Source organism: Athene noctua, chromosome 9, assembly GCF_965140245.1.
Source record: "Athene noctua chromosome 9, bAthNoc1.hap1.1, whole genome shotgun sequence".
In the NCBI taxonomy this organism is placed as follows: domain Eukaryota; kingdom Metazoa; phylum Chordata; class Aves; order Strigiformes; family Strigidae; genus Athene; species Athene noctua.
In genome coordinates, this window is record NC_134045.1 from 9,602,053 (window position 1) to 9,626,108 (window position 24,056).

The window sequence follows — 24,056 nt, forward strand, 5'->3', positions numbered from 1 at the left end:
ATTTTTCACCTTTGAATGATAAACTTGGCTATGAAGAACATATAAAGAAACCCAAGTTGAACTTTTTATTTTTCTAGAATAAAATAAAATTAATATAGCAAAAGGAAAAGATTCATCGCTGTTCATAAGAATTCATTCACCCAGGGAATTTTTTCATCTGTCCTCTCCTTTACTTAGCTAGACAGAAAATAGATTTTGCTGGCTATGTTTAATTTCCACAGCTGTCACTGAGATCTAAAACATTTATATTGGAGCAATCACATTTATCCTCAGGAAACCAGGAACTGGAGTACCAGTTCAAACACTGTATAGACTACCTACAATCTTCTGTCTCCAGTAGTGTCTTAGATTTAGAATTTGTGCAAATAAGCACTAAAATGCTTTTTGATTAAAATATATTTGAAAAAAAGCAATTAGTTCTTGAAACAGTAAAGGTTGACATGGTTCATACATGCATACAAGCTGATGTAACAGCAAAATGAAAACAAGATACAAATACTTAATACTTCTGATGTACATCTCTTAGCTTATTTCAAATTGCATACTTTGAATGTCTAGTAACAAATTTAATTAATTTAATTGCATAAATTCCACTTATGGAAAGAGTCACCAAAAAAGAGCATCACAAGTAACAGATTCATAACCCTAGTAAGAGAGTCATGTTATTTAACTAAGTCCATTATCCAAACTTTTCAAATGGCTGTTTTGAAAAAAAGATTACAATACTTCACCTAATATTTATGGTTCAGCTCAAGAAAATAAAGTTGTCTGTGACAGGTGTAAAAAGGAGTCAAGCAGATTTCAGCAGACTTTGAAACAGGACTAGCAAAATTATAATATATATTTGTACACAACAGAATCTTCAATATAAAAACTGCTAAGTACATTGTTCTTGTTATACCAGCCAAATCAGCAAACAACTTGCTCCATCTTTCCTGAAGCAAGTCTTAGTTACCAAGCTGGATCTTATTATTCACATTTAAAGTGCTGATATTTATATAACTTTAAGTTACACCTTCAGTTGTATGTTCTTTCAGCCTTTTCTTGCTACTCCCTAATTCTCTTCCCTCCCCACTTCCCCTTGTAGTAGTAAAAATGGATTTACAGAAAACCAATAACAAGTATTACTAAAAAATATATTCTGGTTTTGATCAGGCAGCTCATCACTTAAAATTTCATACATACACAGTATTGCAAATGTTATATCTGAAGACTTTCTGCTACAGTAAGACCATAATACAACTCCTCCTTCAAGAAAGTTGATTCAGAAATATGTCAGTAGACAAAAAACTATTTTTGACATATAAAGTGAAATAATACAATAGTTGCATTTTTAACTAGTTGCATCATTAGTTGTTCATAGTTCACATATTGAATTTTCCCAGAGCAAGACCCTATTAAATGCTGCAGCCAACAACTTTGACAGATAAAAATTCAGATCTTCATATTAATACCTTGCAGTTCTTTTGATCCATGAAAGCAAATATCTGCCTAGTTTCTCCTTCCTGTTCTATCACTTACTGTGGTATTTCTAACTTCAAGGAGTAACAGAAAGGAAAGAAAAAATAATGTTGAAAGATGAGGCATCAACTTTCACATTAACTTCATTATGCTGACTACAAATAAAGTTTAAAAAGTAGAGATGGTTTCTAATTTATTAATATTCACTTTTCTGTTATACTCTCTCTTGCTTTTCCAGGATTCTTCATATTGTCTTTATTCCCATTTTTCTCTATTTTTTAACCCTTCTTTCCCTTTGTTATACTATCTTCCCCCTTAAGTTATTTCCCTTTGCTATTCCTCCCTCTTTACTGCAACTTATTTCCTCCCTGTTCCATTCACATAACAACCTTAGCCTTTAGTTCTGCCTCCTACTGGACCCTCCTTCAAGTTCTTATGATTTCCATACACTTTATGGTGCCAGACTACTCACAATCTCTCTGCAGAAGTAGAAAAAACATTTCCAAGTGTAAATGAAACTATTAAAATATAAGTGGAACACTAAAGGAACAAAAAAAAAAAAAATAAAAAAAAAATGAAGCCAGTGTAGTGCTTAGTATTTGTACAAGAGAAATAAAGCTAACCACAGGCCAGCAATTGAATGGCAGAAAGCAGTTAAACAATCTTAAACAGAAAAATCATGTAGGAAGCCACAGTGCTATGTGCAGCGTTCCCCCTGGAGCATGTACAGGAAAAAAGTCCCCCTAAAATTTTAGCATGTCTGCTTTTTATCCCACAACATAGGACTAATTGTCCTCAGTGTCTGAGCTGGATTCCTTGCATGCTGGAGCAGAACAAATACTACTTTTTCACCTATCTGTCACAGCAAACATGAAAGATTACGACAAAAGCAAACCAGCACTAATCTTAGCACCTCACAGAGCTCTGAGCAAAACACCAGAGAGAAAAGTAGAGAAAGCTAGCACGCAACAGACAGTACAACAAAATCATCAAATGAGTAGCTGGGCAGGAGCATCTTGCTTCCGTGCTTCCACTTATTTAATAACCATCCTATCTGCTGTAGAGCAACACCCACAGATTTGGTACGTAGACTAAATGTAGATTATTATAATACGTTTCAAGTTTTTGACAGATTGAAGGACTTCATCCAGCAGTTCAGGCATTAAGCCCATGGCTGGTAACTGAGTTAAAACAGAGATTTAATAAACCAGTGAATTCATGTTCCAGCCCTGCAAGAGATACATCGTTAACGCTCCATCCACCTAGCCTGATGATGAGGTTTTTAAAACATCAAGTCAAGACCAGTTATGCCTCTATTGGAAAAAACAGAGGCAGGCTATCATATCCCTCTACAGTTTCCAAGATTAGCATCATCTGAGCTGAGAACATACCGCAGTCTGAAGTGTGAAATACTGACCCCACCAGACCAGCTGCTCTCCTTTCATTTTTGGCTCCCTAACGTTTCCTTCCTCGCTCTTTGACCACCACCTTTGTTTATATCCAATATGCAAGTTCTAAACATTGCAGGGGGCTACCATATATCAACACAATTCCCCTGTAACTGGGTTCTAGCAGTTTCAGGTACTACCAGAGAGGTTTTAGAGTGGAAAAATGCCAGTAAGGGAACTCTTGCACATCTTCTGCCATCCTCATACTTTCCCAGAGTTGGAGTAGGTGGAACGCCCACAGCAGGAAGAAACTGCCAAGTGGAACATCTACTTCAGCATTTGCAGGCAAGGAATGGTCATCTTTATAGAAGGGAGCATAGCCAGTGTCACAGCATACTTTGGTAAATCCTGACAATTGCTTGTAGACCACTGGAAAGTCTTTGCAGTTGGACGCAGCAACTCAGAAAACCTGGACACATAACTGAATTCTCTTAGAGATGTATGAATGGTTACACAAGCCTAGGACTGTGTGAAAAACAAAACAGCAAGAAGCCTTCACTGCTTCCCTCTTACCAGCTCCAGCCCCATGAGGAACACAGCTCAGCAAAACACAAAAAAGACCATGGTATTTAGAAAAAGGATTGAAATATTAGGGTAAGGCTAACTTCTGCACAGCCACAAACTTTGTAGGAATTGAAAGCTTTTAATATAGCTCTTCAGTTCTGAAAACACAGTAATTGGGAGACAGCTGGCAGCTGGACAAGAAACTCTATCTTCCCATCACCTGAAATGACAGCCATATATATTTATACCTTACAGAGTGTGTGTGTGTCTATACGTACGCATACACACAGTTTTACATATACATATATATATACACACACATATATAACCTTCTCTATAATAAATTCCCCCAAAATGGCTTAAATGAGACACAGGTAGGTATCTACTCTTTCAGACGCTACGTAGGGAATGCCTTCTTCCATGTGCTTTTAACTAAGCTTCTTTCAGTTAAGAGATTTTCACTATTATTAAATGGAGGATTTCTGCTGGACCTATTCATTGCAAAGAGAATTTATGTTCTAATGACTACAGCTTCAACATACTTGGGCCTCTAAGGAACAAGGATGCTCCTCCCCCCCCCACTACCTCAAAGTAATTTTCAGATAAAACAGAGAACACAAAATCTTTGGTAAAAAAATATATCAAAGGAAGAAACACTGAAAAAGAACCCGAATAAAAGAACGTACCTTTGACCCTTGGTAATTCAAATAGAGTGTTAATCACCAAAGGATTAACACCCTCTGCATTATAAATAACATAACCAGTCATCAGGAAATTATAACACCCCATATAATCAAGAAACACTGACGTCTACCATAGAATTATGCCCAAGCAGTGGGAGGTACTAAGATGAGAAACTAACATATTGTATCAGTTCACATTTTGCTGATTAAGGATACCAATTAAACCCAGACACCAGAGTGAAAACAGTAGGTGTATTTTACTGGTGATAACCAAATAACGTTACAGTGTAATACGGAAGACGTGCAGTAAGAAAAGGCAGAATAGTGTACCTAAAGGAACAAACAGGAAAATACAGAGTAATGCATCAAATCATTACTACATGAGAGAGAGAACAGTGATTAAGAAAGATCCCTCACCACTTGCATACGTCACCATCACCCAGCCCCGCAGTGGCTGGGCAGCCCCGGTCACAGCGAGGGTTTGCAGAGCCTGTCCCGGCACGTGGGAAATCCTACGCGGTGCCTCCACCCATGGGTGAGGCTGCCAAAGTCGCTGTGAGCGGGTCCAGCCTTATATACCAGAGATCGAGAAGCCAGGATAGCTGGCACCTTTGTTTTGAGCGGAAAATATCTGGTTTCATCCTCCTGTTGGATTCCACCCAAAGCCTGGCCAGGGCTCGGGGTGGGGGGGGAACCAAGGGAGTTTCTAACAAGGCCAAATACGTGGGTTCTCAGCCTTGAACAAGGCTCAACAAGGGAAGTTGGATACTTTCTCTCAGCATTTCGTCCTCACTACTGATTATATTCTAGGCCGCATCTTTCGCTAGTGAGCTTTACATACTTTGTTAATGATTACAGACTAAGTAAGCAGCTTTGGCTTGGGGCCTGTTGTTCAGGGTGCAGTATTTCAATGCTTTAGCACTTTTTACATCAGCACAAGTGGGTTGTTATAACTTATTACAATACCCACTAGCACAATGGTTATCAGTTATAAAATATACAGGATTCATCTAGAGGTCAACTCTGGCTGGGGCCGGCTGTCCAAGCCTTAGCACTTCAGTAAGATTCTGCAAGTTAAAGCATTATGGAAAACAGTACTTAAACAGAGAAATCTCTTTCCTTCTATGCATACACACACATATATATGCAGCCACACGTTTATGCATAAAAACACACAAACAAGTAATTCACACATTCTGAACATTATAAGTGTTTTAAAAATTGTTAAAAGTCTATGTCCATATAATCTCCCTAATATTTTTTTTTTCTGGGTAATTTTGTGTGTTTGTTGCATTAAAATCAAATACTTTTTAACAAACATTAAATAAGTTTCTGCATTTGATGTAATTATTTTTTGCTTAAACAAGGACTATTTCTCCCTTATTTGGTTCTGTAGTATAACCCAGTAACATACTGAATGTAGTATTATTATTGCATAAAAGCATTAGTGAAGAAATTTCTATCAAAACACAAACTTTTTAAAGTTATGAAAAAAAAAAAAAAATCAAAGAAATCGCTACCCACAATATGCTGCTTTGAAGGAGACATACAGGTACCTTACCTTCTGCCATCTTCTCCACAACCACTTCCCCCATTGCAAAGCTTCCCCTGCCCTACTTTCTCTCAAACCACACCACTCCCTTGTGCCCAAGAGCCTTTGCCATCCTTTCCTACTCTTTTTCAATCTTCAAAGATTTGTCTGCCAAGCTTGTTTTTTATTCCCACTGTACCCAAAGGTCCATTCTACCTACATATCCAGTTTCAAGTTTTCCAAACATTACAGCACTTCAAAACACCCGTCCCAGGAGTCCTCACTCATATTGCCTTTGGTCCTGTTACTCTGCCAACAGAAGGGCTCCTAGCCCTTCTTTCCCATGTTTTCACTGGCTACTAGTACCTGCTGCCACTCTCTCCTTGGCCAACTGCAACCTGCAGCCTGTGGTCCCACTTGCTTTTTTCCCCACACACCTAAATAACCAAATGAGATGGGAAGTAGAACTTGCTCAGCACTTACTGTTTCCAGCTGTGCCTGTGCCTTGCTAATCAATCTCCTCTAACTCCCAGACAGGAGAGTTCCCCTAGGAACAGGAGCTCAGTGTTTACCCAAGAGGAAAATCAGACCTTTTCTTTAATGTAGAGTACCTCATGAAGAACATAAAGAACAACTCATCTCAAAGAACAACTCGGTTCAAAGCACTTTAATTTGTAATCATATTTTCTGCTGAGACCTAGAGATCAGGGGAGAAAAGATCCACATACTCACAATCACAGTAGTTTACCGCCTCCGAAAGAATGATATGAAGGTAGTGTCACAGAATGAGGCAAGACAAGGTTGGGATCAGCATGGACAGATCTTCACATGTATAAAAATGTTAAAATTAGATGGGGGGTTGGGGGAAGAAAAGTAGACTTCCTCAGTTTGAGGAGCCTTTACAATCTAAACCACATTAGAATTTCTCCTTTAAATCTTCAGTAGAAAGACACGCTCCTTTAATTCACTTCTTCACATTGCAGAATAACTGCCAAATTTCACCTTTTTCAAGCCCACTATAAAACCCACAGGATTTCACCAACCTTGTGTCATTCCACAACGATGAAATACAGTTTCTAAATGAAATACACTTTAAGGCTGTACCATGAGAAAAAGCACAGCTTAATTAAGTTAACTAAGCTGATTAAGCCATGCTCTTTCACCTATTACAGGAAGTATTCAGCCCTGGAGCCATCCTAAAGGCACCTCACACAGAGTATGACATGTTTTCCAGAGATACTGTATATATTCAGTCACTGTGGAAGGGGAAAAAGCAAACACCCCATATGTCAGCATGCCAACAAAAGAACAGAGAAAGTACCAGCTGATAAAGCAGCTGTTTACATCTCATTCTTGTCTGGAAGGTAGGTATTATGTTACAAGGGAATAAATTAAGTTAAGAGAACATTACCCTAACACCTCAGATCTGACTGTTATAAAATAATTACAGCAGGAACACTCTCTCTGAAAATCTCGGTCACTGATATTATTCTTGGGATCTTCATATATTTACAAACAACTTGGACAAATGGATTTAAAATTTAATAATTATGGTAGCCTTTATTTTAAAACAATTAAGATTAATCCTCTGTCATATCTAAGTGAGTTTATATCATTAAAAGAATTCTTTAAAATTTTCAATCCTTTCAAAATGTCTAAATGCAATTTCTGAAATAAAGACATAGCTAAATAGCATTATTCTTATCTTGGCTTTTGCTGGTACAAGGGTGCTGCTCTGTGTCTCAAAGATTTCTGGCAGTGTGAGAAAACCTGGTCAGTATCAGAGTCTTTCCTGGGACCTGTCTGAAGTGTCGACAAGCAGCTAAGCTGAATATTAATACACTCTCCATCATCAAAAGCTGTTGCATACCCAAAGGATGAGAAATATTTTAATCAGCTTTCAGCTTGTCTAGTAGAAGTCAGTTTATTCCTTTGGGATTATACATCTATGTGCTCAATTTTTGTCTTTGCACTCTCTCTCTCTCTCTATATATATATATTACTTCTGAAACCAGCAGCAAAGAGCCTAAATCTGATGTTTTGTTGGAAAAAGCCAGCTAATGCTGTGATTCAATTACAGTACTTTACATTTAACAGGAAAATGTAAAAGATGAAAAGCAAAGAAAAAAGTCAAGAAAACAGTCCTGTATCCTGGGTTTTAATGGTAGGATTTCTTAAAGAAACCAGTGGGAGTTCTTTTGTTTTGTTCAATATTTTTGCAAATTTTATGAATTTTCAAGACTGATTCATCTGTTGTCTTACACATCTTCTCCCTTTCACAGGAGACTTCTAAGTTTTGATACTGTAAATTCATAATTCCTTTAGCATAATGACCACCCGTGGAATTGACCCATAAATGTATACAGTTTTATAAACATGTGTATCAAGTATGTCCTACATGAAAGCCAAGAAAGATCAGTAATGGAATAATGGTCTAAAAAGCCTTGACTGGAAAACTATAATTGCACGGTAACCTCTCCTTTCCCTACTGTCACTCCTCTGAGAGACAAAGTCAGTCACTGTAAGGTTTCATTAATGAAGATACTACCTACAGGAGAAAACCTGTAAAAGCGAGAAATAGTAATAATCCTAATTATGTATATTTGTAATCCTTTTAAAAGCTTCATAACATTTCAGACTAAAATACAGCCAGGACTTGTATTGGCCTTTGCATTGAGCATCTACATAAACACAATATAGAATTAGTTTCATTTTACTTCATCCCTGTTTCCTTGGGGATAGACGTATTACCATTGTACACCTAACACCATGGTGCTCCTTCCTCTTCCCTGTGAGAGAAGACAGAAATATAAAGCTTAGCTGCTGAAAATTTTTCAGATACTCTATTACCTCAAGCAATTCTGAGAAGTACAACCTTTGTGTACTTTGGTACTACACAGCATCAACATAAATGGGTTTGTACAGGCTAATCTTAAAATAATTTCTATCCAAATCCTTAATCAGCAACATAACCAATCATTCGTTTTGAGCAAAGGAGTGAATTCTGTGGTCCTACTACCGTATATGACTTCAGCACAGAAACTCCTGTTTCATGAAATGGAAGCATGACATTGGATAGAATATGAGAACAATCAGTAAAGGATGACGAGTAAAACTTACTCTGCCGTGTGTCAGAATTGTAAGACTTACAATTCACTTATCCAAGCTGAGTCCCACCACAACATTGACAAAACAATTGACCTCCTAGCTAGCTAGTATGTAGCACACAGCTTGAAGTTCCAGCTAAAATTGTTAGCAGTGTATATATGCATACATATATACACACAAAATAATCAGTTCAGTTTATTACACAATTATATTGATCCCTAGGCAGCTAGACATGAACTGATGCACTATTCCCAGCTATTAACAGTGGACTTTGAAGTCAGATTCATCTTGAGCATAGCTCCACTGATGCCATTCCAATTCACAAGCAAGAATCTGGCCTGTTCTCACCATTCCCTTAATCATTCTATTATATTACAGAAATTCAAAATGAGTCCTATGAAAAGAGATTACATTAGTCTGATTGTGATAAACAATCACATTATTTTACAGGAATAATTTACAAGATTTGCTACCCCTAAACTTTATAGTAGAGCCTCTGCTGTGAGAATTATATAGAGTTCAGACTCACTAGCAATCCAAGGAGAACTGCCAAAACCTGATGTTAACTAGAGACATTTGAGAAAAGCCAGTAATTATCTTCTTATTGCAGAACAGTAAACATTATATTGTGTCTACAGCTTCAGGATTATTAAGCAGAAGCATGTGTAGTAAGAAATGAAAAGTGCAAAAAAGATTCACTCAAAAGCTCCTGAGAGCTAGAACTGGGAACTGCCAGGAGACAATCAGGGTCAGCCAAAACACAGTAAGCTCCTTCTGTCATACTTAAACAGACGGAACTTGCCCATCTGAAAAAAAAAAAGATTTAAAAAGTCTTACATGTGGCCTAAATTCTACAATTTCCAATCACGATAGGAGGGAGGCAGAAATTTGTTGGGTTCCTTCAACTGCAGAATGTTCTCTTCCTCGGACATAACCAGTAAGTAAACTCCTTTTCAGTTACAGTAAAAATCATAGCCTCATTCTATTGATGAGGAATTTAAGATCAGAAAGCCTGCAATCTAAAACCAAAGTAAGACCTCAACATTTTGATCTCCACGCTGATTTTGAAAACCACACTTAAGTTACTTTCACAAGTTAAACAGAGGGGTAGTGAAAGAATCAGCACCTAATCCATCAGACCATAATGCTTTCCATGGCAAGTACTGAAGCCAAGTTTTATTTCTTTATATATAAAATGAGACCTGTAATTTTGATCAAAGATTAAGTAACTGTTAAAAAATACATTGCAAAAATGTTATTCACCCATGATTTTGTTAGGAATTAGAAAGACTGATGATCAGATAGGGAAGAAAAAGTATCAATGCAGCAATGGCAGCTTTTCAGAAGACGTCACCTCCTTTGCTTACAAAAGCCAATTGGAAAGTAAAACAGCTGTATTCTATTTTATAGTGGTTACATAGCCACTAAAATACAATAGTAATAAAACTATGTTTAGTAATACTAGTTGTGCTCTAAAAAAAAAAAAGTACAGCAGTGTAGATGGTGACATTTCAGCCATACTGCCATTTGCTTTCACTTTCATTCAAAATCACAACTTGGCCTAGTTTATAGCAATCATAAAAATAAATTATTCCTGCCAAACCACTGTTTTAACACCAAACCAAATTTTTTTTTGTATCTATGTAGCATGTCCATCAACATACAAAAATGTACAATTGCATAAGCTCTATATCTGATCGCTTCTACAGTTGCATAAATGAGAACTAGAAACCACTTCAATGATAGTTAATAATTAATCAAGTTTCGTATAACATGTATCTATCTATATGTATAACAATTTTCAAAAATAGAGAATAATTTCTTTTCAAGAAATGTTATTCTCAGTGTTCAAATATGGTCTTTTACTCACTTTTTCTACTAGAAAATGGATTTTTAAAAACATAAAAGGCTTTGCAAAGTAATTGGACTAGTAAAACAATAGCACAACACTAGTTCTTCATTATTTCCACAGCAAATAAGAAGCCTCAATAAACACACCATTGATAAAAAAAATCTTTTGTTATTCCAGTAGATGTCCATCCAAGATTCTGGGTAAAAATGGTGGAAAGAGCACACAATTTTATACAATCCACAGTAGCCCCATCACACTGACTCCACTTTATTAACAAAAGGGCAACACCAGGTTATAAGTTATCCTTCCAGGACTGACACTGGATCTACAAGGATGCAGCAGGAACTACGATCTGAGGTTTTCCCTCTCTGCCACACCCCAGGTGACTCACACTACTATCAACTGTAGTCTAATAGTCTCTAAAGTGTTTTCTTGGGTTGCTCCTGCTGCCAAGAACTGCAAGCAGTTGCCCCCAGTGCTCAGTCCCTATAAACACTTTTTCTCTAAATAGAACTTTATATGACTGAGATGTTACATAAAGAATTAGAAGATTATCTCAGTTAAAAACCCCAATATACCTGTGTATGTATTTGTGTGTAGAAGCATGTATGTACATCTACAGTCACACTATGGACCAGCTATGGTGGTCTATCCACTACGAGAAAACTTTTACATGTGATAGAGGATCCTGTTTAAGCCACAGTGCTCAGTTCAGACACAGAGCTCCATTTACACAATTCAAAAACCAGACTGGGGTATAACCTATATGCACAATCTTGATTTCTGCTGACTGTGTGTTATATGTGTTTATATTTTAAATAGTAACACAGAGCTCATCACATTTTACATAGACGTACATGTATATACTACACACAATCATACAGATAGCATAAAAACAGGGTGAAGACAACAGAAGGAAGCCCTATTACCGTAAGAGTTAAGCACAAGACAACAGAATTGTAGTAATCCAAACCTGAAGCTCAAAGATACAGTTGTGTGCACAAGAACACCTACAAACGTCAAACTTGTAATTCAGGTGCAAATCCACCTAGAAGGGAACACAAAGATGGGACAGCCTGCCCACCTCCTCTGCACCATCTGGTGCAGCACACACAACCAGCCACGACACGCACAGCTGCACAAGCCACCCATGGTCCTCCCATTTGTGCTGTCAGAAACGCATCTCACTTTCCCATAGGACATAAATTGTCCTAAACTTTTCCTGGCTTATGCCAGTTTACATTATAACCTTAATATTTTCAGTGTAATTCTCACAGTATGCTGTACGAATTGGAAGACTGCCCTTTTAACAATTCCAGTTTATAACAGAAATGTTATAGTGGTTCTTATCAACACAGCTTAGATCTCAACCAGCTCACATAAGGGTTAAAAATAGAAAGTGCTATCCACTGGTTTGCTCTGATGTTCCTGCAGATATTGTCACTGGATGTATCCTCAGTAGAATTCTATTCAACACCTCTGTCTTTAAGTACAAAGCTGTAGGCTGTAGCAGCTTTAGGAAACATAAGTATCCTTTTTTCTGCTGCACAGTATCTGTGTGTGAAATTCTCTAAAGGGGTTTAAGTATTTACCCTGAACACTATCAGACAGTTTCTAAAATTTTCCTTATCCTGTTGCAAAAACACTTCAAAGAGAATCATAAACACAGTCCTTTGTGCTTTCAGCACACACTTTGTTTTGGAAGCTTAAGTCTGAATTCCCTCAGAATTGTAAATATTTTTTTTTCTCAAAGATGTGCAATACATCTTTACTTTTTTTTTTTTTTTTTTTTTTGGGGGGCGGGGGGATCGGTAGTGATTCAACTGCACACAATGCTGAATCCTTTTCTCCCATCTCTGACAGCTAAAAATATTGGGGTCAAGGAAATTAGTGCCAAAAAAAGAAAAAAAAGTCTTCAGGATCAGGTTTTGTTGTTGTTGTTGAAGATAAAAGGTACATTTCCAGAAACATCTGACTCCTAGTGTACGTAAAATAAAACCTGCCAAAAATACATTTATTTAAAGGGCCTGTCCTAAGCAGATAAGAGCCCAAATAGATAAGAAATATGGCTAAAATTTGGGTCTTTGAGCTGCCATGTTGTGCCTACATTTCACAGCTCATTAGGCAAATAGGATCACCCATCACCGTATGGCCCTCCAATAAAGGAGTATGACACTGCAATATCTAAGCACAAAGGAAAAGCTAAAAAAGAAATGAAAATAATACCTCAGAATTTCTTGAAATTTGGCTGACAAGGTCAAACCAATTCAAATGTCAGTTAACTTGCTCTGCATTTTCTGAAAAAAGCTAAACAACTAACTGTTTGTGATCACATTACCTAATTTTTTAAAAACACGGTTAGCTGTTTAAGAGCCAAAGTCTACAAAAGCTAGGTGGATTCCTTTAAAAAGCATATTTTGTCTTATAGCTTTTCATGTTTATTCTGAAACTGAAATACTGATTTAAAATACCTATTTAAACTCTTGTTTTAAGGGGGGGGGGGGGGGGGGAAGAAAAATATTATAGCCCTGGGCTGAGATTTTGTAGCTCAAGTTACAGCCTAGGCTCAATTCTAACTGTGGGGCTGTAAGCCCCTGAAATAGTGGCTTATATCTGAAATTATTACATACTTCATATGTAGCAGTAGTAGCAAATAATGAAATAAACCTCAAAACAGAAAGCAAAATATTTTTACAATAAAACAATCTTGCTCTCTGATTTCAATTTAGTTGTATAAATTGATAAAAGCATGCCATTGAGAATAACAGTAATCATATGACTAGTAAATATAGGTTTTAAAAAGTTTTACAAATCAAGATTAAAGTTGTGCAGAAAGGTACTAGTTTGCATGAAATGACACTTTGGTCATTATAACTACGCAGCGTGCACACTTCTGCTTTTACACTACATTTACAAATTAAAAGGTGTGCTGCATTTCATTATCATTAGCTGTATTTTAGGATGCCAAAAAGTGAAACAAATGGTGTAACAATTACTTGTGTTTCAGTTATAGCATTAAAAATTAGTTCTTCAAGGTCTATGTTTCATTCGTTTAAGTAGAGCCTTTATTGTAGGCAAATGGTTATGCTGTTAAATATAACTCCAAATCAGTCATACTTTTCTCTGCATTTTAGTTCTACATTTTTTTTCATCTTGCCAAATTCCTGCATAAATAGGTGGGATTAAATGGAGCCTAGCCTACCTAACATAATTATATATGTTGTGATTTTATACTGCAATGAAACTGATACATTTTAATAATCCCAGTCTTGGCTCTTACCCACTAAAGTCAATAAAGGTTATTAAGGCCAACTGCCATATAAATACATTGCTACATTGCTAAATGGACTGTCAAAGCAGGAAATACAATTCACACCATAAAGCACTACTAGGGTCTTCAGTTATTTTCTTATTTTTTTAAAAGGAATGCTAGATATGTTTAAAAAGTCTTTAAAGGTTCGATATTTAAGTATAATCATATAGGTTTGCTTTTCATTCCACAAACAAAAACCATTTCATTGATTTACAGTTTACTTATTCAAATGCGAATCAGCCTAAAAATGAAATAAACAAAAAAATACTTTAGGACTTCTGCAGTTCTTACTGATTTGGCATGGTGTTAAAAGATTTTCATAGCTAAAATAAATGTCAGATTTCAAGGTTTGCATGATATCAGACCCTGAGAGACAAATTGTCTCTCCACTGAATCTCAGAACAGCTACAGCAAGACTTCCTCACATCACATGAGATTTCAGCTTTTCAGACTTCTCTTTACCCAGAAAGCAAAGCTTGTACAGTCTTTTTTCAAATGGTAACTCTCCCTTTGAATTCAGCAAGCATTTATCCTGATGTTGCAGACGATAACGTGTTAATCTTGGATGACTTTTAAAAAAAAAAAACTCAAACATTTGAATAGCCTTCATATTTTCAAGGGAGGGGGAAAAAAAGAGAAGAAGATTGGTTAAACTGCTTTGGATTTAATGGCTCATAAATTCATGAGGTAATATTGTGGGAAATGTGATGTTTTATCAGAATGTCATTCAAATGAAAGGTTTAACATTTACATCACAAGAGCGAGCTCTAAGTAAAACTATCCTCAGGGAAAGAAATGCCAGGAATAAACATTATGATAAAATTGTGTGCTTGCTATAATGTACAAAAATATTTAATAAAGCTTAAAGGTTTGAAGACAATGGGTTAAACTTCCTGCAGTATCATACTCTGCTGTGACGCTGGAGTAATCACAATTAGCAGAATCAGAAATTATTTTGGAAACTTTCTTTTCTTTTTTATAAGTGCTTTACTAAACAAGGCAGGGGAGGAGGCATGCAGGGACCCCAAGACTGTCTTTTGTATCAATCTAGACATATATATAAAAAAACATAAGTCAGGAGTTGTTCATCTCACATGCAAAAGTGAGAAAAATACATTGCTTTAGTATTTTCTTATAAGAAATAATTCCTTTTAAGCAACAGTTTTTTTCTGAGTCAAGATTAACAATTCCAAGACATTTTTACTTTCAGCATTTTGACCTTTTTTTTTTTTTTTTTTTTTAAAGAATCATCCAGCTAAAATTATAAGTTTAGAGAAAAAACATCGACTATAGACTACTGGGTACATTCAGAAATACCTTTTTGATTTAACTTAATGCTGTGGAAGCTAAGCATGCACCAAAACACTACACTTTTTATGTTAAATTGCTGTTGAATTTGTTAACCCACAATTGATTTCCTGTGTTATGGAATCTTAGAGATTACAGCTAACTTGAAGCAACAGGGATAATTCTTGATGTTAATGCTACATTTCTATGTATTTTTACGAAGTTAGTGCCTGTTGTTGCATTAAAACTGCGGCTCAACATTGCCCCCTACTGTCATTTTGTGAAACTCTAAAGGACAAAATGTAGGTTAAATTAAAAAAAAACCACTCTACCTCCAAGCCCCAGATACAGTAAGCATCAAATTTACTGAAAGACTCAACAAAACAGACATTCTCAATTAACATTCTCTTCTGTCTCCTTCAATAGCTGAAATTAATTGTGATTAATATGTTATAAGTCATAAAACATTAAAGCAATTTTTAAAATTTAAATTAGAAGCAGCTTCTGTCTTGGCCCAACCTTCAGTTTACTGATAAATATCATCCTGAGGCCTGTTGAAAGGAGATACACTGACGCCACCATGTTTCTAATTAGAGACACATGGTAATGTCACACCAACGGCAGAAAACCTAACCCTTGAGAATTCCTGAGTTTGCTGTTTTTCCATGTTCTCAACACACAATGGATATAAAATAACAATCAAACATTCTTGTCTCTACCTCATCTAAGCCTGTGTTACAAGAGAGTAAGTTGTCATTTCAAAGAAAAACAAACCAAAAGATTTTTTTTTTTAAATTATAAAGGTCAATTCAAGAATGTGAGCACATAAGAACACAAAAATGAGGAATAAAAACCCACATAAAGAAGTTATAAATAATTTTTCTCCTTTTGTAGGAAAGTTTAATGTTCACTGATTCCTTGTAGCAACTGATTTTACAAATAAAAGTTCCACTTTTCCACCCTTATTTTCCAAGTCTGAAATCAGCCATTGCTGGAAAAGCTTACAACACATTTAAGCAGGTTAGTGAGTCACAGCGTTTCCCTCAAAACTCAAGGGCATATTCTTGTTGCACCATACCTCCAGATTCAGAAAGACCTCTACTACAAATTATACTCGGCATCCTTGGTTACATTACAAACTTCCAACTACAAGGAAATTGAGGCTTATGCTATGACCGTCAGAAATGACCAAGAAGCAGCTTCTAATGCAGACATAAGGATATGAGTAAGACATGTTTGTCAATATAGTTCTTTTTGTATACACATCTAGAGGCAGGCACACTGGCAACTCTATCAAACACTTCAACTAGCAAAGTCTCCCAACTGAGCCCGAGTATGAGCAAGCAGGTTAATAGTGCTTGACACTGAGTCTATTTTCAAGGAAAGAAGGGAGGTACTTTCAGGTATATAGGAACCAATATTACTACAATTTTTCGAGAAACTAATCTCATCTTGTTGGTTCGTTATGGTGTAAGTGTGCAGGTGGACTACAGATAGTTGTACCTCCAGATCATCAGATTCTACTCTCAACTTTCCTCAGACACATTCATTACTGTTGTCATTAGCAGAGCGGTCTATCTTGGTGTTGTATGGAAAGGTTGACAATAGAGTTTCATGAACCAATTGCTGTGATGTAATGTATGACTGTCATCTTATGAAGCTGTCAAACTTTAAAAACAAGCGAAGTCAGAAAATAACTAAAATCTTGGGGTTTTTAGATCTTACTTTGCTCCCATTGTTTCTCGCTACTGGGGAGAATAATAAGAGGAGACAGGGGAAGGCTATTATTGATTCTACTTTTCATATGTTCTGAATAAAGTTCAAAATCTGTTACTACAGTACAATTAAAAACATAACTGTGAGTGCTCTCAGAATTAAGCTTTAGAGGCTTTAGACTATAGAACTAGTACTTACCATAATCTCCATTTTTCTCCAAAATTCTTCCAATTTAGCCATAGGCTTAAGCCACCAATCAGTGCATTTCAAATACCGCTTGCCTTGAAACCAAAACTGCCTAAGCCACTCAAATTCAACCTGCAAGATAAAAGCACACAGTAGCATAAACACCTATGTTCATTATTTGGGGCAGGAATGGGGTAATGCATGAATCCAGCTATACCTGAACATTCCCATAAAAAGGAAAAGGCTACTGAAGTGTTCGTTTCTGAAGGCACTCTTACACCCAGCTGTTTTATTTCTATTCCACATAAATTTATGACCCGAGCTACTCCCTTCAAACCTGGAGAGGTACAAAACCCAATTCTTTTCTTTACATGTGGTACACGTAGAATGAACGTTAAAAGTCCAGGTTTACTCACAGTTCAGACAAATGTGTACAAGCTCTGGTTATTCTGGTTAACATTGCAGGTTTCAAAATATTTCAGTCATAGAAAAAATGGAAAAAACTTGCAGTTATAAAACGGCTAGTCATCCCTTGCCCTGGAAGGAGAGTCGCACTACAAGGAAACATGGTTTCTCATACCTGCTGCAGTAATGCAGCTGCCGGTGACCTGCCGTGACCCCGGCCCGGCGCGCTCCGGGCAGGCGGCCTGCGGGGAAGGGCCCCTGCTGGATCCGACGGCATGCCACGCCCCCCACCGCGACCACGCCCCCCGGCCACGCCCCCCGCCCCCCCGCGGCCACCTAAATTTCTAAATTTCATGCACAGACAGCCCATCAACTTAAAGACAAGAGAAATATTAGCTTAGTAAAACAAAATATAAATGTATAACTCATCAAATATTCTTTAAGCACAGTAATTCCATCTACCCTGATTTCCAGTGAGCCTTTTTTCCTTTAACTGCAATCCATACTTCAGGTCTTTAGAAATCTGTATTTATCTTTCTTGTGGTAGTTATGTTTCACACCAAGTTCAAAGCTGTTTTAATCATTATTTCTACCACAAAGAGGTTTTTGTTTACCCTGCCCAGCTCCGATGATGCAAACAATGACAGCCTGTCAAGGTGAAAGAATAAAGAAAACTGCCCAAAGCTGTCACCTAACACTTTCTTACCTGCAAGAATGAACAGAATGGCCACAGAAGTCTGAAAGTATTCCAGTTAACTAAATGATTGGTCAATGTATGTTAAAGAGTACAATAAAAGATACTTAAACTTGAAGTGTATAAGAACAATATTAAAAAAACTTTTTTGGTAAAATATAACAAGTAGGCAGACATAGATCTTAAAAAACTGACTGCTAGCCTAGTGACTTTTTAGCACAGAAGTTTGATGGCACCCTTTCTGTAAAAACTGAAGGAAAGTTTGCTTCCAGTATTAATGAGGTATGGAGGATCAAGTTATGGTTTGTTAAAAAAACAGTATACAGTTTTGTGAAGGTTGAGTATATCAAACACTCAATACGTTTTTCTCCCCCCACTTCTTTTTGGTTTAGCTGACCTCTACCATGAAAGGGCTATAACACATGATGGCTGGCAAACGTGTCTCATGAAATGAATCACATGAGGCTATTAATCAATGAAAATTTTTTTTAAAAAACTTAAAATCAATGTTACACTATGTCTCATGATGACAAGAATCTATTTCAGTCAATCTGATATTTGACAAGTCATATTGATTTGTTACATTAATCTATGTAATTTCAGTCTAATTCAAGTCTGGCATCTTGGTCAAATTTTAAATGTATCTCAATCCTGTACAGAAGATACAACTTGACACAGAAGGGCTGCTTTTTAGGTGCAAGAGGTAAAGTTTAGCAACAGGCTAGTTAATTTTCTCCAGAATTAGCTGGTCTCATCAGAGGTCAGTGCACCAAATTGCAATGTGTGGTAGTTTAACAGTGTGGACTACCATTTACTAGGGTTCTCAAACTCAGATCCACATTCATCTCACAATGTCTCCATTTAGTTCTAAACTGAGTTAATAAAATGGGGGTTGGGGAGAAAAAAAACAGTGTTTCATCCACCAACTTCACTATCAAGCTGCCTGACAAGTGACTGCTCTGAACTATCACCACTGAACAGATAACTGTTGATTCTGAAAAAAATAAAATAAAATCAGCTTGATGAGGCAATCATGACATGATTTCTCTATCACTCCATCCTTGTTTTAGACATATGCAAGCATACTTAAAAAATCTCCAGAGATTCCAGTTATGCTAAGTTTGATATTTGTAATTAACACATGAACACTTTTACACCACATTCATTACAAAGTACATGTTTTAACAAGAACAGATGCTATCTGCTTTCCAAATTCTCTTAGAAGCTGTATGTCCTCTTGCTCTCATTGGACTCTATTCAGTAGTATCTTTACCTGTAGCACGAAGGCACTCCTATCAGCTCGCCTCCTTCCATGAACAGGAGGAGCTCTACCAGGAAAAAGTAAAACACAACAACAAATACTGGAGAGAGACAAAAAGCTCAATTCTAGCCTTAGTGGAACTGAAGTTACAGAATATTCACCTTCTGTGACAAAACTCTGAGGTTAACAGCTCTTACCAATAATTTTGTCAAAGAGTTTTAATTGGGAGACTCCCATATATCAGAGCAAACTTTAGTTATCGTTGGAAAGCAGTTCACATGCCTGAACAGGACAAACCTTAAACACTAACAATTAAAAATACATATGCTGAGTATTTGAGGAACAATTTTCATCTCCTAATTAGTTTTCACTTATGACTTACATTTGTGCAAGTAAGTTCAGAATCAGGCCTTCTGTGTCTGACCTCAACATATTTTCAAGTTGTCCTTTAAACAGTGATTAAAGGCCAATTTTAGATTCTAGTCAATACTGGGTAGTGAAAGGCCAACAGTAACATATGACATTTTGTGAGGCAGTGCTCCTCAGTCAATTATTTAAAACTATTGGTTATTAAATGCCACACATGTAGATGATCCATATTTTCTCTCTGCTGTACTAGCCAGCCACCAACCATGCTGTCAGGTCATTGTGATGTGCTAAAACACATTAACTTTCCTTTGCCTGCATACACCACTACCCTTCCTCAGCAGTGGCCTCAGTGTCTAACCCCACACACCTTCAACTTAGCTAGCTCAGGCTTTTCTACATCCCTATGCATTTACCACACTTAAATTTATCTACTGCTGCCATAAAAATAGATTTGCTGAAGGCAAAAGTGACTGTACCTCACAAGCAACAGAGCAACCAATTCAGTCTCTAAGTTTTAATCACAGTAATTGGGATTTGATAACCATGGCTGTGCAAAAACTCTGATGAGGGCAATCACAGTAATCAGGATTTGATAACCATGGCTGTGCAAAAACTCCGATGAGGGCAAACCCCTACCTTTTCAAACTTGAGCACTTTGAAACCTGCTACATTTTCAACACAATCCCCAGATGCTAAAAAAACTTCTGCTAGTGTTTTACTTCACAGAGAATATCCAATTATTAGTTTGATGCTGGCAAATAAAGAAGCCTTGAAACTACCTCACACAACATGAACTATTACCAGGTTTTCCATTACTCAGAGTAAGGAAAACAATTGTTCTTTGAAATGTGAAGAATAGGCTGATGATGATCTTTTCTACAGATTTATTTTTATATATATGAGCATTTACATCATCTGTCCAGCAGTGTTTTATTACTTTAAAAAGCATTTATTTGCCAATGGGTTTCAACAGGTCCCCTGCAGCTCTGTTTAGGACATACCCAGAAGCTGTACATATTTTGGAAAGCCAAGTGTGATTCAGTAGGGGCAAGAAGTTCACATTTAGTGAACTCTGCAAGGTCATTTATTTCAGGATAAATTATTACTGGCCAAACAGCAATCTGATTGCTTGAAGGAGTAACTTCAATCTCTTAACACTGTGTGCATTGTTAGCCTATTGTACTTCACAGCTGTCCAGGTAATTACTTGTGTTCACCCTGCTACACTCTCTCTGTTCACCGGATACCCTGCTATTGAAGTATTTGTTCAGACTTCAAGCCCATAAGCTACTGAGACAAGCAGCACGTGAACACCCTTAATTAAGGTTATCTTACAACTACAAAGTACATACTGGGAGTGAAGTGACTCACACATCTAACAAACAGCACATACCTCGCAATTACTCAGATATTCCTTTGAAGGCTGTTTTAGTGAGGGAGACCATGACAACAAAGCTATGTCTAAAGAAATATTAAACTTCAACCTGGCTGCCCACCAGAGATGCTAAAAACTTCCTCAGGTTAGCATCTTTTTCGACTGAAATATCTCTGTCAAGACATTCAAGACAGGGCTCTGACAAATGAACTCTGGGAAATCTAACATCAGTAAAGACATCCCCCACACACTCACGCATACCTCTTTTAGAGGTTTCTCTGCCCACCACAAAAATGGAGGAAACTATGTCTCCACCTATGCTTCAGATCTTCAGTTGAAGCCTACTTTATCAGCACAGCAAGTCAATTTTCCTGTCCAGGAACAAGTAAGTGAAGGCACAGAATCACACCACATTGTTTCAGACTTTCTCTTAGGCTTTTTCCCTCTAGCAGACACAGATACTTCATCTAGACCTCATTTAGCAGAGCAGTTAATTTCAGCACAGACTGTGATTCTGTGCTGAAGTACTATATTTTAGCTCAGTCACACTTAGCCTGATGGTACTGTGATGGTTCTGTTCCAGTTAATAATCTCTGATGACTACTTCAAAGGTGCCAGCAAGAGGGTAAAAAACCAAACCCGTAGCATTTCAGGAAGAAGAACAACTTAGAACAACGGCTGCATCTAGTTATCCAAGTTAAACCCTGTGAAGAACTTCAGTCATGACAATACTTTAAAGTAAAATACAACTGTATCAGAACCTCTAGAGATTAAATACTACTGAAGTTCAAGCTCATGATCTCTGGTTGAGAGAAACAGAAAAAAAATTAACGAGGAGGTTTAGGACTAGCACAGAGAACTGTGTATCAGACAAAATACAGAGGCGAAACTGCGTGGCAGTTCTTCATTAATTCTATGCTTGTCTTTTTGTGCAATTTTTTCTTTTGTATTTAAAAATATTAACAAACTAAGAAAAAACCCAAAACATTGACCAAATCCTGACACAATGATCAGATGAAAACTTCATCAGTAAACAGTCTGATTCTTTAGAGAAACAAAACATGTGCTTGTTCTTCACCTGCCTGAGAAAAACTGAACCTAAAACCTGTATTAGTGCCTGAAAATACAAAGATTTATCGTACAGTGAATAAAAGAAGGTAGAAATCTTTTATATGCAAAAAAAGTTGCATTAGCTTCACAGATCCATATGTTTTCACTTCAGTGATGTTCGAAAGAGATGTGCATTTACCACAGCGATAAGCCACTAGTAGTTTTGTCTACTTGTGCAGCAAGCAAATGAAATTTAAGTAGCACTTTAACATATGGAATTTATTCTTCAAATGAAGAGGTGACCTTAGAACAACAAAAAAAAAAAAATTAAAAAAGAGAGGTGAATAGGTATTCTCTTTTCTAAAGAAATATAAATCCAGTGTGTCTACTAAGTCTAAGTGTGCAATATGTACAAGTTAAACAATGATTTCTGTTACAGTATATCCCATATGCGTAACAGGAAACATCCCTGTATGTCACATAGCAAAATTATTCAGGTGACTGCAAACACCAGGGGCTAGTCTCTCACCTGATGTAAACTGCACATGTCTTTGATGTTAAAGGACCCGTGCAAATTTACACCAGCTGTGCATGTGGCCCTAGCTGTGCAAACCACATATGCGTGTAGTTTTATGGACTGAGCCTGATTAATGTTTTGTAAAACCTTGCATGCATCAGACTTCTTTAAATTGCTCTAGGAGATGTTTTGGTAACAGTCAGGAGTGCAGATCTTTTGCCATCACTATGCTCAACAGTAAACACAATAGATAAAAACATATTCTGTGAAGGTTTTGGTAAAAATACACATTATATTTCTAAGCAGATAGCAATTTATAAACAGTTAACACAAATTCTAATTTGTGTGAAAATTACCTATGTACTATACAGCTTCTAATAGTGATCGTGTGTTAACTTAGAAATATAGCACAGCTCCTTCAAAATGTCTGAATATAGGAGTACTGTGAAAAAACACTAGCATTTAAGCAAAACGTGGTTCAGAAGTTTTTATTAACTGGATGCTATAGCTGTTTTTAAAAAGAAATGATCATCAGTGCTTTACAGTTAGGAAGAGCTGAAAGCTTTGTTTCAGGTAGAAGGACAGCTTTCCAGAGTAGATAAACAATCTGTCTTTTTAAACTCTAATACATAGCCTTGACTTCATTTTCTGTAACTTTCAAAAAAGAAAGAAAAAAAAGAACTAAATTTACCATCTTCAGAAACACTACCTTTGTAAGAAGATCCAGTCCATTGTGTCACACTCCTGACTATCCATTAACAGAGAAGCCAAATTACATTTTTTTGTGACACTGCCTACTTTTATACCACAGGAAAAGTTACCTGTTTCTGCAGTTTCCCAAAACACTGTCTGATACTTTCAGTTTATTTGTCAAATCAGTGTGTTTGTTAAGAGGCCAGACCTGTGTTTCAAGCAAGAAAGCACTGCCAGTTTCAGTGGAATCCTGTGCAAGTGCATACACTGTCTGATACTTTCAGTTTATTTGTCAAATCAGTGTGTTTGTTAAGAGGCCAGACCTGTGTTTCAAGCAAGAAAGCACTGCCAGTTTCAGTGGAATCCTGTGCAAGTGCATTGTTACACTTGCATACTTCGCAGCACAGAATGACCTCCTTACCTATGTCCCTCACAATTATTTCCACTGTACTTTCTTCAGAATATGCTTTAAAGCACAAGCACTAGTGTCACACCTGGCACTCTGTAAAACCCTGGTTCAACACCTGATGAACAACTGAAAAATTTTACCTGTTCTTTCCCTCTAATTTTTTTCTCTCTCCCTTTTTGTTAAAGAAGCACTAGT

The 24,056-nt window shown here is 36.8% G+C and overlaps 1 protein-coding gene across 2 annotated transcripts in view; it reads right to left on the reverse strand.

Annotated features, from left to right (window-relative positions):
* Window positions 1-24,056, reverse strand: part of FTO (FTO alpha-ketoglutarate dependent dioxygenase) — a 259,221-nt gene that overhangs the window by 162,612 nt on the left and 72,553 nt on the right. For both annotated transcript variants that reach the window (XM_074913378.1, XM_074913379.1), the window contains exon 7: window positions 17,102-17,221. In XM_074913378.1, the coding sequence (XP_074769479.1) occupies window positions 17,102-17,221 (120 nt within the window). The remainder of the gene's footprint in view (window positions 1-17,101; window positions 17,222-24,056) is intronic.